The following is a 16480-nucleotide window of genomic DNA, read 5'->3' as shown; positions in this document are numbered from 1 at the left end:
TTTTATCTCATTTTACAGTATGTACAGTAGCTTTGAATATTAAAAAACAATTCGTAAGATAAAAACTATGCACGTTAAAAATTACGTACAGCACATAGATTGTGCTATTCACAGAATTCTTAAGCATGACCTGATGTGAAGCCACTGGATCGTTTCCTGTTAACATGATGAAAGCAATGCTCTTCAGAATGATGTTCAGTAGAGACAACAGTGAGTCATAAAGGGTAAAAAAACAAACCGTCAAAAATGTAAAGGACAGGAAATGGAAGCTTTTTTTATCCCACCGTTGTATTCCCATCTGTGATTGCTGGGTTCTCTCCTAAAAGTGCTCTAGCCTTGCTATCCAAACTCTAGCCTCCAATCCAGTGACACTGCTCTGTAATTGCAGCCGAGAGAGCCCTTTGCTCCAATGTCGTGTATTGCAGGGTATTCTACCAGCCACTAGGGAACACTGAATAGCCCTCTCTCAGAAGAAGCTTTGATATGGTTTTTGGGATCAAGACAAGACTATCTTTCTCCGAGGGATCTGCCAAAACCAGGCTTTCCTCCAGCGTCAAGGCTTTCCATTTGTCAGAGCTGGTTGTAAAGTCTCTCCTCAATCTGATTATTTTCAGGGTACTGCTTTCACTCATGTGAGAGTGCTCCAAGTTCTACGCTGTGCGTCTCCCTTTGCACTCACACCTACCTGTGTAAAAGCCCTGATGAAAACAGAGCCTCGCGATTTTGCTTTGCATTAAAAATTAACGGTCGGGCATTGCAGCATGCGTTACAGAGACACAGGGGGATGCTCCCAAAACACCACAGCAGGTGCTCCGAGATATCACCTGGTTGCTTCCACCTTGCATATGCAAAATGGAAACGGATCAAATGTCCTTTCTTAATCCAGAGCTCCCTCTTGCTCGCACTGAAGCAAACTATCTCTCGGTAACTTGAGCTTCAGTGGGTGATGATGAGAGGGGAGGTGTTTTCTTAGCTCTCGATCATTCTGTGTACAACAGCAGCTAACCACTTTAGTGCAAAATCCAGATGCACAACAAGAATGGAAACCACATGATCACACTTAAATCTATGTTAGGTTCATAGTACAATTGTTTTAAAAATAAATTCTGTTTTCTTTATTGGGAAAGGGCTTTACCTTTTCCTGTACTGAGATTAGAAGTCACCCTGTTTCAGATACTGCAGAACAATCTTTTTATTAAAAAAAAAGGGAGCCAGGAGGGTTACATTTTATTGACCCTGCTTGGTAGCGGATATTTAGTGTAGTGCGAGATGAATGAGTCAATACTAGTAAAATAACTCTCCATGGAGACAGACTGAGTGCAGTGGAGCCGACAAATGAAATTTTTAAATAAAATGTTTTCTCATGATGAAGAGAACAAATTGATGATATGAAAAAAAGAAGTCTAAAAAATCAGGATTTTGAATTTGTGGTATTCCAGACAGCAGGATTTAGCACCGAGCCAGAGCCTGCTGTAAATGTATGCAAATACCCGATTTATCCTGTCACATTAGTGGCAAACATTTGGATGAGCTTTACCAGCAACCCCATCAGCTAGCAAAAGGCTTTAACCTTAAAACTCCCAGCCAGTTATGATAACAGAATATCCAGGATCACATTTCATAGTATAATATCCCTTTAATACATGCTTACATGTATTACAACGGCTTAAAGGGAAATCCTAAAGCAAGAAAAGGATCAAAAAAATAATTTCATGAGACAGAAAAGGCTTAGAATCCACATGGAAAGTGTTGGAAAACAGACAATATCCATCCATTCATTGTAAAAAAGTGCTCATTCGTGGCAAGGAATAACAAATTAAATACAATAAAACACTCTAGCCTGTCAAGCCATGATAAGATATTAGAGGAATCCGATGTTATCAGAGTAACAGGTTAATATTTCTTTTAAAAGAGAATCCAGAGAAATATGCATGTAAGCATGCAGTCGAAATCTATAGCCAGCTCCCACTGAGCTATAAGGTCATAATTCAGAGGTGCATGTCAATGGGATGCTTTACTGTTTGGGAAAGCCTTTGCAAAAAACTGCTTTGGCCGACTGTGAGACTGGCAGAGTGCAGAGAGGGTCGTCTCTGAGCTCATCAGGCTTTTCTTACTATTTTCTTACTATTTTTCTAACATTAAAGACTGGGGGCTGCTGTGTGGCTCCTGTGTGGCCAGCTGTGTGGCCAGCTGTGTGGCCAGCTGTGTGCCCAGGATTCCCCAATCAGTGGCAAAAAACCGGCAGGGGTCTTTCAAGTAAACAGCAATTTGTGCAACATGTTGGGCTCCTGCAGACATGCAGTGACATCAGTGAGAAATGTACTGCTCCTCCAATTAGCACTGTCTCTCCTGTATGACACCATGGAGCTTGGGGCAGGCCTCAGGATACATGGCTCTGACAGGTGGGCGTGTCATGTCCACTGTTTTACATGCCCTCATTCTCCTTATGTAAAAGAGGAGCTGCTGCCAAAAAGCCATGTCCTTAACAACTGTCAGTTCCATACTGGGTGGATATGTTATAAAAATCATTGGCAATGAAAACTAAATGTTCTCCTTCCAGCATGTGTCATAAGTTACTGCACTGTAATGTCTGATTCTTCATTCGCAGTTTCCATCTGCATTCAGCTTTCCCTATTACCACTGAAGTACTTCCCTAAAGACCATGCCAAAATGCTGTTCAAAGCAGGAGGCAATGCAGCTGGTTCTTCACAAATGATCTCTCTGGTCACAATCTCGAAGAATAATACTGAAGAAAAGTCCCATGAATAAATGCCTCCAGTCTGAATTCAAGACCCCTGGAAACACAGGCTCTCCTGCTGTTGGCAAATGAAAATGTTCTTCCTCCCTGTGCCTTCTGCCATGTAACAGACTTCGTTCCAATCAAAAATGCTCTGTGTAGATAAACACTCACTGTTCCAAACAAAGGATGCCTGGGTACCAAGCATATTAATTAGAAGTGGCATCAGTACAGCTGCAATGTATCTTTATGCTCTGGGAAGTAGGAAACAACACACCACATCAAATCTGAGCAAAACGCTTCAGCGGTCACAATAACAGACCCCTGTCACAAACAATCAAGTTTTTTCAAGTGAGTGCAGAATTCCAAAAATCTGACCCGAACGAGGGAGGGAAACATTTTCTGAACTCATCCCCCATTTCTGAAACAACAACACAGGATGCATTACTGAGGCTTTCTGGTGCACTGCGTGTCAGGACAAATACATGCCTCTTATGTTGCATTTTGGAGCCTCTGAAATACTGCTTCGATCTTTTGGTTAGATCTGCAGCTGCTGTGTTCCGTACTGCAGAACCGATTCCAGATTCCAGGTGATTTGATGTGAAGGAGATCTGTTATTACAAATCTGTAGGAGCATTCACTGTAGGAAGTGGCAGCACTTGGAAAAATCCCTGACACCATGATGGAGAGACACACTTTTCATCTCCCCACGACACCAACGTCACACAGCTCCCCTTTCCCAACCGGCTTATGCAATCTGGCTCTGTGCAGCCTTCGTTGCTGCTCAACCTATGGAGTGCAGGGGGACCTTTTAAGGCAAGTCAGGGACTGGGTTTTGAGTAGAACTTTTCGTTAACATGCATTTACTACGTGTAACAAGATTCTATTATGTGGGGACCCAAACAACGACCAGATTGCAAAATAAAACCACGCACTTGCCTTTTTTAGGGGATTTGCACCTGTGAGGTTCTGAACACTCTCTCTTTTTCAACAACCTCTACCGACTGGTGTTATATCTGGTTGTGATAACAAAGAGAAGCAGTGTGTTGCCACCGAGTGAATAAAGGATATGATATCAAGGACATTGACAGCAGGCTGAGCTTTAAAATATTCAAGTGCATGATGACTCATACATGAAACTGTTACTCAACAGCTTTCCCAAGCCCCTCTAGCAGGCAAGAAATGGCTTTTATTCACTTAATTATAGTGCAGATACTGCCTTGGTTTAATTGCATGCACGTATCAATCATTATAAAGCAATCGGGATGATTAACGACATACCAGAGTATCTCCAGGCTATTTGGCAGTTTCTGATGTCTTGCACCCAACACCTTGGGGGTCATAACGCAACATCATCCACAAGTCTGACTTTTTCAAAGACCCACCAACTGTCTGATGTAGTCAGCTGTGAACACTTTGCAGTACCATAAAGGTCCATAAAGCTGCACGTTGCTTAAAGCTGGAAGCACTCTTAACTTGCCCACAGCCACCTAAGGAAACTAATATCTACCAAGGTGATAAACATATACTTCCTGCTTTGTAGAGTGCTCTCTCCACCACTTTGTGCTTCCATCCTTGCTTTGGCACAAGAGCTGTTTAAAACACATGGGAGTTTGGTGTCACCCAAAGCAAATCTGGCAGCAGGAGAACAGCCAGGCCCAGGAACCTCGGAGCGACATTATTCCATGAAGAACACTGGTTTGCTTAAATAAATTGAAGACTTGTTTGTAATCTGGGCACATGAGTACAACTCTCACAGGTGTATCTCTGTACCTTGAACTGCAAGGCCTTTTTGTTCTCAATTGCTTAATAAAGTTATTGATTGGCCATTGACTTATCTGCAATCGATCAATGTGATCAACAACTAAAGATACCGCAATCCAAAGGAGAGGGGACTGTCTGAGATGGTAGTAGCTGCCACATCTGGTGCAAGTCAGGGTTTGTAGTAAACATGTGTTGTTTTTTTACAGAGGTCATTATTTTGTTAAAAGAAAGCATCCAATGGTGACAATAACCACTAAGCAAAACTCACAAGGTTTTAAAACACACCTGCTCCACACGTTATCATATAAGCAGCTGTTGTTGCACTAAAACCAACAACCCAAGCAAAACACCCTGAATTTAAAAAAGAATATTTCATTCTGGCTTAAAGTTACTACTCAGGTCAAAGCTTTCATTTAAAAATAAGGAAGTACTATACATAAAAAAGCCTTAAGGCACCTAAAAACATCAATACTGGAAAAAGTGACAAAAAGAAACAAAAAACAGCCCCACAGACCCAGGTACAACCTGAAGCCAAAAAGAACAGCTGATCTAATTTATTTCCTTACATTTTCTGTTCGCATAACATGAAAGATAACAGTAACCCCACCCCTCTAGGAATGTGCTATTCTGAGTCTGTTTTTTAAAAACATTAAAAGCTAAAAGCACATAATTGTGCATATCAACTGGCACCTGTCTGGGTGACTGGGTCCAAACGGAATGTTACAGCATTCCCAAACCTGGCCTGAACACACAGGGGTCAGAAAGCTCAAGAGGGAACAAAACCCAGGAGGTCAGCCCCTAGACGGACAGGAGACCTTCAACGGGCTCAGGGGTTCATGGACAGAAAGCTGGTAACTCAATCCCTGATAGATACTGCCATGTGTCATACAGTACACAGACCGACAAAACTGCTATGCTACTACATGACGCAACTAAAACAGATACCTGTAACTCTGGTGTCCATTTCTAAAGACAAACAATATGAACCAAAAGTCTAAAACACATGTGATGCTCAAACACTTAGAATGGAAGGGGTAAAAAACTAAATAAAATATTTGAACCACATAATCATTATATCAGTCCTAAATCTGTCTCGGTGTTTTGCTACAAACAGATGCTACGCCCGGTACTGTATGGTATCTAATTCCAGATAAGATTAATACTGAGAGGCAGCACAGTCCTAATGCAGAGAAATACCAATACCCATACCTGCTGTGAGGAGCTCCCTATGTGTGCTTTCCGTCTCATTGACAAGAGAATTCTTCTCATTTCAGTTTTATGAAAGCAAGCTTCATCTCTTAAACATCCATCCATCCACATGTTTTCTAAAAGCTTCATCAAATAAAGGGGCGCGGGGGAGCTGGAGCCTATCTCAGCAAACAACAAGGCGCATGGCAGGGTATACCCTGGACAGGACGTCAGCCCATCGCAGGGCAATCTCTTTAACACATCAAAAATAATTCAAACCACTTACCAGCTTGCGATAACTTAACAGTAACTCTTTTAATACCTTTTTCTGCCCTGGTCCCTTTTTAATGCTCCAGAACATGCTTCAACAGATAAAACAGTCACAGCAGCAGCCTTTAACAAATTAAACATCAAGCCAATGTACACGATGGAACATGAAACTCAATAAAGCTCTTCGTGCGGTGTTGGGATCTGAAGATTCTCTGAAGATTCTCAATGTCTTGTGCTTTTGCAAAACAATGGAAAGATAGTTGAGGTTCACTTGTATTTATCTGGAACTGTTTTTTTTAAATGCTTTCAAAGCATAACCCCTGTCAGCGAGCTCATTTCCCAACTTCCTTTGCTGAAACAGCAGCCTGCAGAAAACAAAACTCTCTCCCTCTTTCCTGGAAGAGAGCGTCCTTTATTAAAGATACACTCTTCTTCCTGAATAAGCAAAGCAGGGAAAACTCAACTTTAGAATAGAGCAAAGATATCAAAAATGCATCAAAACTCCAAATAAAAACCTCTGAATATACTGTATAGTGTATGCAGCGCTGCTGTGAATGTACTTCTATCTAAAAGGATTATACTTGCTCCCCTTACCTCACGCAGACACTGGCAGATTTTAATTCTGTGACTTTAATGGATTGTTACACTTCTGTCTGAGCGAAAGACCAGATTAAAAGAATAAGAGAAGGATTTACCCTGCCCACATCTGTGTCAAATTCTCAATAAGTAAAAGATCTCATACTTTACCCTATAATGACACTAAGAAAACAAATATGTATTCAAAGTGTTTCAAAAAGGAGACATGCAAGAGAGGGGAGATCAAGATTTTGCTTTTTAGAGTCTGCCATTTTTTTAGATAACGATCTCAAACCCAACACAGGAAGTCTATCCTTAACATTTCATTGAGATTATGTGTTCTATTAAAAGAATCATGTGCACATGATGGTGTGCACAAAAATGAATTTTATTATTAAATTGAGCTTTGCTTTTTTCATTTTCTGGGGACTGGGTCTTTATGTAGATTCTTCTGTGTCCCCATCAAGACTGTGGGGAGGAAATAAAAAAACAGACCAAATGCTTATGTATACAAAAAAAAATGCAATTTAAATTAAAGGAACATGCTCAACGTGCTGGACCTTACTTAGAAAGCTGTGTTTTGGTCACCATACCACAAAAAAATATTTAAAAATGTATAGCTTTAAACAAAACACCAAGAATAATTTGTGGGATTTGTGGTTAAATATATGAACAGCTGAAAGGAGATAAAGGAAGCAAGACACACGCTTGAGCTACAGAAAGTACTGTAGCACTGGAAACTGAAAAGGCTCCACTTGACAGCTGAACAAAATTAGGAGGATGGAGGTTCAACTGAAATGATTTTTAAATGTCTTTCTGTGAAATGAAGGACATGACGTGACATGTTGCTCCCCTGGTCTGGCCAAATCAACACTCAAAGACACCCCCTTTCCTGAACACGGCCACTTCTTCATGTTCATGAGCAGGGGAAACGAACCAATGAGGACGACATGACCCACATCACCACGCCAAGGAGTTGCGGAAGCAGGCTGGCTCCCCATTCCTCTCTGGAGACCTGCACTACGTCAGCCTCTGGGATTTCCTGGACTGAGCTGTGTAAGGTAGCGGCTCCCAGTCCTGATCCGGGAGGCTGGATTTCAATTCACTTGTGCTTAAAAACCCACATGAAGCCTTAATTGAACTAACAAATTGCTTGACTGGACTGGAACATTGTTCAGGTTCTTCTACTCAAAAGCTTAGATCTTTATTTCACTCATAATATTGCAAGTTAAAATGAGACCTCTGGCCTCTGACCTCCGACCTTCGACTGGCCTCCAGGAGCAGGATTGGGAAGCGCTGGTGTAGGGCATCTTCAGTCCAGTGTCCATCAGAGGCCCCAGGCCTGGGACAAGCTTAGCACTGTCAGTGAGGAAGGCATCACTTCTCCCTTGGATGCTCGTTCTGCAGAGGACCATGATGGGACTGACACAGTGTGAGGATGCTTCTCAGTGAAGTACTGCACACACAGTCTTAAATTCCCCGTGACTAGTGAGGGTCCCAGCACTGATGACCAGATCCAAATTTAAAAATGAACACAAATATTTTGTGTTTGATCACATTTATTCTATATACAGTATGCTACATGGGGAAAGTGGCTTTGGAGTTATGTTCTTTAATGCTGAATATTATAAAAGCATCTTGCAATTATTTATAGCTTAATTTAAATTAACATCCTCTACTGTAAGTTAATTTGTCATTAAATGGCTCCTCCTGAAAATCCTTAATGTGTTAAACCCCACCCTTGCTTAGGCTCTCATTTATAGACCATGATGTGTCAAATAGTATTCCTTTGAAGTACTTTCTTATTACATTTTTCTTATTTTGTATTATGTTGGTACTGCTAAATGTTTTTTTAGATCAAACAGTATGGCATAAAATAGAAATAGTAGCAAAACACAAACCCAAAAAAATCACAGAAATAAAACTGTTGCCAGCTGTGTTTATCCCCCACCTTCTGAACATGTTCTTGGACATGTGTTTTGTCTGATACAGTTCCTGTTTGGACTCTGTAGTCAATATCGATTCAATTCTCGTTTAGGTAGATTAAAGATACCCCAAACTGATGGCTTGAATCAACAAAATCTGTTTAAAGCAATAACGTGTTAGTTCCTAGCCCCAAGAACATTTCATGGCAGACTTGATCAAATGGGACATTTGATAGTTGCTTGGATGGGGTTTCAAAAAATCCCTTTTCGTATCCTACTTCAGGACAAAGGCAGCTCTCCAGTTACTGCAGAAGTGATCTACCGTACCTTCTGCCTGCTAGCCCTTTGAACAGGGCATCTTGATGACCCTCCTCTGGGTGTATTGCCCCTGAAGGTAGTGATGGCACAATCTTTGTCCCAGTGGTCTCAATGTTATATTCCTCTCTTTACCTTTAGAGACCTACACACTGCAGTAACAGTTTCATGTGCTGTAGGTTAACACCAGGCTATTAGCATGAGGATCTACACCAGGGTTCGTGACAGGCTCAATAAATAAATGAGCAAATAAAGAAGACTTCCTTTTACTGTATTGAGCCATATTGTGAATTTGTTTTTTGTAGCGCTGCCATTACAAAGGTAACACCCAAGACTGGTAAGTGTTACATCATGTTCATAAAACCACAGTGAATCAAAAGATAAACAGACGTTGCTGGTCTGCTGGGAAACAGATTCTTGTTGTCCCTACAGGGATAATGACCTCATGTGACTGCAGTGTAGATACAGTAGGTAAGATCCTTAGTTTCCTCTCACTGGCTCTGTTCTTTATTTTTTCAGGATGGGTAGTCCTGCTCCTGGACTGCCACACCCTGACCACGTTTTTTTCCCAAACCTAAACAAATATTTATTTTTAATCTGAACGGGTTTCTCCCTTAAACACCACAAGTAGAGAAAACAAATCACTGAAGTACCTATTATTCACTGCACATCGGATATCCTTGTAAAGGGTTCCAAATGTCATTTTCATTAAAAAAAAAAACTCTGTACAGTAGATAAACAACTAAAAGGGTAGCCCAGGGCTGCCTTAGACGGACACAATCACAGCACACAGCAACTAGACAGGCAGTGATTTATACTGTACATTGCTCACTGAAAGGGGTTAGATAAGGAGTTCTCTGCACTGCAATGAAACATTAACTCCTCTCAATTCAAAATCGTCAATATTTTACTAAACTGACCACGAGATCTCCGACGATCAAATATCGTTGTTGTGTTCTATGAAAGCATCGTCAATTTAACATTAGGAACGTACTGTAACAATTTCAGAAGATCCCTAGCGGAGCTACGTCTCCTTCCCAGAATCGGTATGCTGAGGTTGCGGGACCGAGCAGGTATTCTCCAGAATGAAAGGGCAGTCACGTGCCTCCGGACAAATGTCCTTCGTGTGTGCCGCTCTGCACCTCGCTGCGTATCCACAGAAGCAAGGGAGGGGGGGAAAAAGCGCTTCTCCCGTGGGTTTCCCACGCTGGAGGATGAAAAGACTGCCCGACGGGACAGCACAGAGGAAACACATCGAAGGCGTGGAAAACAAACGATTTCAGAGCGATGCGGTGATCAACAATCCCAACTTTTCTCGGCTCTAAGCGTTTTAAATAGAACTCAAAAGAAGTTTCTAAATTCGCCCGAAGCTGTCTCTGAAGGGCCTCGAAATTTAGAAATCGATAACACCATAACGTGCGGTGTTATTAAGTAAAATGCGTTTGACACAGATTTGGTTGCCTCGTCATAACACTCTCGGTTGTTTCTTTTTTTTTCTCATCTGAATGTGCAGATTATTTGTTTTTGCTTTTACCTGCGTTTTGACAGCTGATTGCGTGATCATAAGCAGGATACAGCCGGTCTATCAGGACTGCGTGGACCGCACAGCAATGCAGCTCCGAATGGAAATCATTTTAGTTCTGTCATGCGCACATTATCTGCAATGCTAATCTAGAGCTGAGCTTCACGTCTTGTTTGAAATGGAAGACCACTTGCATTTATAGCACGGATTCCTGTAAAACAATACCCGTATCGAACAGCTCTTTACAGCGGTGACAGGGACAGGGACGATGGAATGGGAAGATACTGAGGACCGTACTGCTGAGAAGCTAAAGATTAAGTCGTATGCGTTCTATAAAACGACTGGTCAGCACACTCTTCGTGTTGGACTCTCATTCCTTGCTTGAAGGCCTCGCTCCAATTTCATTACAACGTCTCATCAGATATACACGTTCTCAATCTTTGTTTTGCTGGGTGAACAATATTTTTTGGTGGTCCTTGATTTGTGACGTTCAGACTGTACAAATACCTATAGTCAAATCACAGAAAGAACGCACCACAAGGTTTCAGAAAAACCTTACGCTCCATTACTGTATCCCTGCCAGCTAAAGCACACCGACAACCGATGTTTTATCGAAAACACATTGACGTCGAATCAATGACCGCTACCACATTTCAGCTTGCAGCGTCAGTGTACTGTACAAGCTGCTCGTCCTTTAATCGTGTCCTTTAATAAAAATGAATATATTGCATCCAAACTGCGGCACATCCGATACTCGGATAGCGTCTCTAGACCAAAACTGTTACGGTGTTTCACACATTTTTCATTTTCTTGTTAAGAATCTATGTTCCGGCAGCAAGGCAGTATCGATTTCAATCAGCTGACTGGGACTTTCATAACATCACTGATAACAGGAACGATTATCTTCGGAATAATTCTGCGGGAAGACTACGTTAGTTTCATTGCATTATTGAAAGAGGTCTAACAATAAACGCACCTTGTCACACTCAGACGTTTTCCAATATTTTATTTCGAGCTCCCTAACGGTACAACCCCCTCTGCACCGCTTCCAGGTTAATTCGCTTTAATATTAACTATGCAGTATTTTCACGAAGCATTACGACAATTACAACCAGCACGTAAATACACACAACACGCAGGACTACGCTGTGATACTACTCACTACGTAAATATTGAGACTATAAATGTAAAATAAATATGATTAGTCAACGACTTTCTCAGTCATATGTCATATCATAGGCTATCATACAGACACATATATTCACAGCTCCTTTAAGGCTCAAATGCTGTCCACCAAACCGTGTCTTTTCAGTAAACCTCTACAGCAGGAACTCGTCGAAATCGTTGCGTTTTCGTGGTGTAAACATATTTTTTCCTGTCCTACCTGCCCACTGTTTGGTTGGCGAGCTGTCGCATTCGGTTGAACTGCTTCTTCATCTTGTATTTTTCTGCGTTAAGAAGAGCAATAGCGAAACAGACTCGGCATTTCTCACTGACGGACAGCGGGGACTCCTCGGCGGCTGGCGATACAATCCTCACTGTAACAATCCCGCTCCTTCATTGTAACTGGAAACACGTTGGGAATGGAAAAAAAAAAACAGCGAAGAAATAATTTCATTGCATTTTCTTCTGTCCCTTTCCTCCTGCTCCCCTGTCCAGAGATGCTGGACCAGTTTCTCCTCTTTGGGCAGAATGACAGCTCGCGACACGCAGACGCAACCTCTGCGGAGCACCATGGGAAACGTAGTTGTTAAAACTAACAGGGGAGGGTAATGCACGGGTTATGCAGCAGAATGCCAGAATTTGAGGTTACATTTGCAGCCTAGAGTATACAGTATATGCATAAGACATTCCTTCTGTATTATATTATGTATGGTATTGGACATTCTTTTCATTTAGTGGGTTAACACTTTGATCAAAGTTAGTGATCCTTGAAAGATATATAAAGTGCATTATCTTTCGCTTACAGTAAGATGAACTGAAAGCTCGGGGCTAAACGTGTTTCTGAGGAGAGACTAATATGTAATTAAATGATGACAGTTTGCTGGAATTCCTTTTGAGGACAATGCATTCTTCAGGCATACATTTGCCATTTTTCTGAAATAAGGACTCCGCCTCAATTTTAATACAGCAGAATATTATATCTGTGGCTCAACCTGAATAACAACACGGCTGTTCTCTGTATATCGTCTGAAAGCAACAACAGCTGGGAGACTTTCAGACACAGATTGGCTACCCTGTTTGTTCCTGTGGAAAAAAAATCCATTTTCAAATGAAGTCATTCCATTGCATGAACCTTGCTTCATACTTTCTCCTCCCTTTGGCAAAGACAGTATTTTAAAATCCTATCCACCTTAGCAACTGATGTACACAAGCTCATGACATTGCGACATCATAAAATCATCATTCAGGTTGAATCAGACGTTTTTTAGAGATTAAAAGAGTGACATTAGTCGCTTCCCTCAGAGGAAACATACAGTACTTATTTTTAATTCAAGTTATTTAAGTTATTTTTGAAAATATATTATTTTTTTATTCCTTCAAGAAACTCTGCTCTCAATGAAGGGCGGTTAAAACTGACAACTGGAGGAAGACTTTAACACAAAGGGTTGTCCCAGAAATGCAACTCATGTTGTTGAACCAGATTCTCTCAAGAAACAGCTGGATGATCAGTTACTGTAGCTACTAGCACCCAGATAAGCTTGATGTGTCCCATAGGGTCCCTGTCTTGTGTTATTGTTATTAAGTTAATGTGAAAGTGGATCTAGAAACATTTTACAGAAACAATAAGAGATCCCTATTATTCCAATGAAACACTGAAGACAGTAGAAGCAGGAGCAAATTTGTAAAAAAGATTTCTTTTGGATTAAATACTGCAAACAGCACCAACCTGCATCTATGTTATGTTTATTTTTAACTGACCACTTCAGTAAATAAATTAGGAACCTTAATGTAAACTCAAAAGATTTTCGTTAAATAGGACTCCTTATGTATTGGTGAAAATCTTTTTGTTTCCTTCTGTATTTGTCAAACTTTCCTATCTAGCTGATAACAGGGACTTTTATTTCACCAGGATCGTTATTTATTTCAACACTGGCATGTGTCCGGACTTTTGTGTTCAGATAGATCTGCCCTTTTGAAGTTAAGAACATGACTATTACTGTTACATACTGTCACTAAACAAAACAGCAGAAAAGGAAACTTAACATAAAAACAAATCACAGTCCTTCTCCAACTCTCCTTTAGAACAACAGATCAAGATTTCTCTTAGCCATGTCCAGGTTATTATATCCTGCCATTTCCAGTCAAAGTCCCTGGGTTAGTGGAGAAAGCAGCTTTCCTAGTACACCATCACACCACTGTTAACCACCTCTTCAAGAACTGCTAGCTTCCCTGAGGTTACTGGATTTCTTACAGGATTTAACTGACTAGAATAAAGATCAATCCCAGTGCAGAAAACATTGCAGCAGAGTCTGGAATGTTTTTTCTGGCCTCCTTTCAATCATTGTTTTCCAAGAAGGATGGACCCCAGACTACCGTGCCACCATCACTGAACCCTGTTGTCTTTGTTGTTGAGCCCGATTTCTATTCCTTTAAGCAGCTGTTCGGGTCTTGCAAGATCAAATTCAGCTTTTTCATGTCCACATTGCACAAATACTCTTGTGTTTTAGGTGTAGGTTTAAAGCAATACACACTAAAGATGGATTCAGCGAAACCTCCTTCCACACTCTTACAAGGAATGACTTAGTTCAAAGAATTAGTTCAAAAGAACAAAGGAATTCCTAAAATGAATTCAATATTACCCCCAATGACAAAAGGGCAGAATCTGTGCATGAGTACTTAGCTCTCTCTACTTTTTGGACATTTTGTTTTGTATGCAGTTTGGACAGAAGCATCATGTGAGTGCTGTTTAAGAAAGTGTTCTTTAAGGAGATGATGGCTGAATTGCAGGACGTAGACGAAAAAAAAGGTAGTAAACAAGTCCTCCACACCAGGAAACCAAAGTGTTTTCAGTGATGTGTTTTATAGTCAGGCTAGTGCATGAGGTTAGATCTTTCTAGACCGATCTGGCTTTTATTTAAATAAACATCCTTGGCTTCAGACTAAGTCCAAGGGAGATACTGAGAAGACTACCAGGACAGCCTTGACACAGAATGTCCGATGTATTTGTACAGGGATTGTGTAGATTGCTCACATCACCCTGGGGATATTCACTCGGCCTGTCACCGCCTGAGGAGCAACTCTCCTCCTACTCCGAGGAGTGGAGTTTCCAGCCAGATCATTCCCTCCTGAGACTGAGAAAGGCACTCTGCCATCCCAGGAGCAGAATAATATAGTTACTAGACAACCATGGGCAGCACCACAGTCTCCCTGAGGAACAACAGCATACACTCTAACATAAACCTGAGGAATATGTGATGAGTCTATGTGCAGCACACCAGACTGATTACAAACTGAGGTATGTATAAAGTGTGCAATGGTTACAATTATACTTTAATTGCCCATAAGGTTTGATTACTGGAATGCCCAGCTTGTGAGAGTCTCTAAAACTACCCCAAACAAGCTACAGTATATTCAGAATTTTGCTGCTACGATCCAGACTAGAACAAGTGCAAGAGACCACATCACTCCTGTCTTGGAGTCCCTGCACTGGCTTCCTGTCAGGATGTTAGTTGATTTTAAAATTCTGCTTAAGTTTAAGGCTCTATATGGCTTGGCATCACATGGTCTCGCCTGTGACATCTGTTAGGTAATTACTGCACTCCATTTATATAGAAAATCCGTCAGTATACATTTTCCTGTAGTCGGTACAGGATAAATCCTTTAGTACTTTGTCTTATTTTGTAATACGAATGATGTTGCTGAACTCATACTGTTGTATACAAAAGAGAATAAATCAGTACTGATTATGTTTAAGGTTTAAAAACAATTATTCTACAAGGACTCCCCCTATCGTTTCTATTGCGAATTTTCATTTTGTTCTGAGAGGCCGGGAATCGATCATACCTTTGAAGGCAGTAAATCTCATGCTCTGATCCTGTAATCGGGTTTGCAAATAAACCTCGGCATGTGTTATTTCAGTGGTCCCGAGTCTTCTGCATCTATTCCACAAAAGCGCTAAATCACCGGTACTAACCCATGTCTTTATGTGATCTGCTTGCTGTGTTTACATTTTTGGTCTACTCGTGTCTGCACTCAGTCCTGAGTTTCAGGAATATCTTACTTCAAATGTAGTTTCCCACAAATTCCTGAGTCTCTCCTCTAATTTGCCGAGTGTTATTTCGGACTGAACAGCCCTTAACAGGCGATCAGTTAATAACGAACGACACAGGTGTGAATGACTCGGGCACAACGAAGGATTGTTTTCGTCCACAGAGGTTCAATTCAGCTGGTTAGAGTGCACACACGTTTTGAAAGCAAGGCTGATAACAATTACAAATCCCATTCAATTATTTCAAGAGACGATGACTTTTAAAAAAAATGTGCCCAAACAGAAAACTGAAAGCAAAAAAAAAGTACACTTGGCCCAAAGATTCATTGCCGTAAAGATATATATATATATGTAATCGTGTTTGCCGAACATAAGCAGCATCGTAAAAGTCAAATATCCCCGTCTGATATTCAAGACGTATAGGCTAGTCTTAATATCAAAGGAGGTTTTGATCGGTTTCATTTTGTAGCTGGTGCTGTGCTTTTACAGCGAGTGGGCACTGCGCCCTCTTGCTGTATGAACTCCTATCGGATTCGGGGCTGAAGAAAGTGATTTTTTGTTGTTTTGCAGGGGCACGTTGCAATTTCTGCTGGAAAGACTGCCGTGTTATCTCTCTTCACTGCTTCTTGAATAAGGGGACATTGTGCTGTCTACACTTTCGCCGAGATCCGATTATATACGTTATAATCGATTCCTCAAACGAATTAAAGGAAGTGCGTCATACAGGGCAGTTGCACAGATCTGCAGATCTGCTGTGCGCTGGCGTCTCTTTAAAACTTGTGCAGTAAACTATCGCATATATTAGGCCTGTTTATATATTACATGCACGCAAAGGGTCAGAGAAACTTCCCGAGACTGTATCGTACTTACGACAGATTGGCACTTTCTATACTGTTTAACATATTCGCGAAAGAGAATCATATTGTAAACGTGAATTAATTCATTTTGAGAGACACCTGTTAAGACATTTC

General features: G+C 41.1%; 1 protein-coding gene across 2 annotated transcripts in view; it reads right to left on the bottom strand.

The window, feature by feature from the left end:
• Positions 1–11977, bottom strand: part of arhgap44a (Rho GTPase activating protein 44a) — a 67114-nt gene extending 55137 nt beyond the window's left edge. For both annotated transcript variants that reach the window (XM_088927489.1, XM_088927490.1), the window contains exon 1: positions 11682–11977. In XM_088927489.1, the coding sequence (XP_088783615.1) occupies positions 11682–11734 (53 nt within the window). In that variant the 5' untranslated portion in view covers positions 11735–11977. The remainder of the gene's footprint in view (positions 1–11681) is intronic.
• Between the last annotated feature and the right edge of the window lie 4503 nt (positions 11978–16480).

Source organism: Atractosteus spatula, chromosome 11 (assembly GCF_055471065.1).
Source record: "Atractosteus spatula isolate fAtrSpa1 chromosome 11, fAtrSpa1.hap1, whole genome shotgun sequence".
NCBI classification, from domain to species: domain Eukaryota; kingdom Metazoa; phylum Chordata; class Actinopteri; order Semionotiformes; family Lepisosteidae; genus Atractosteus; species Atractosteus spatula.
This window is presented reverse-complemented; position numbering and strand designations above follow the sequence as displayed.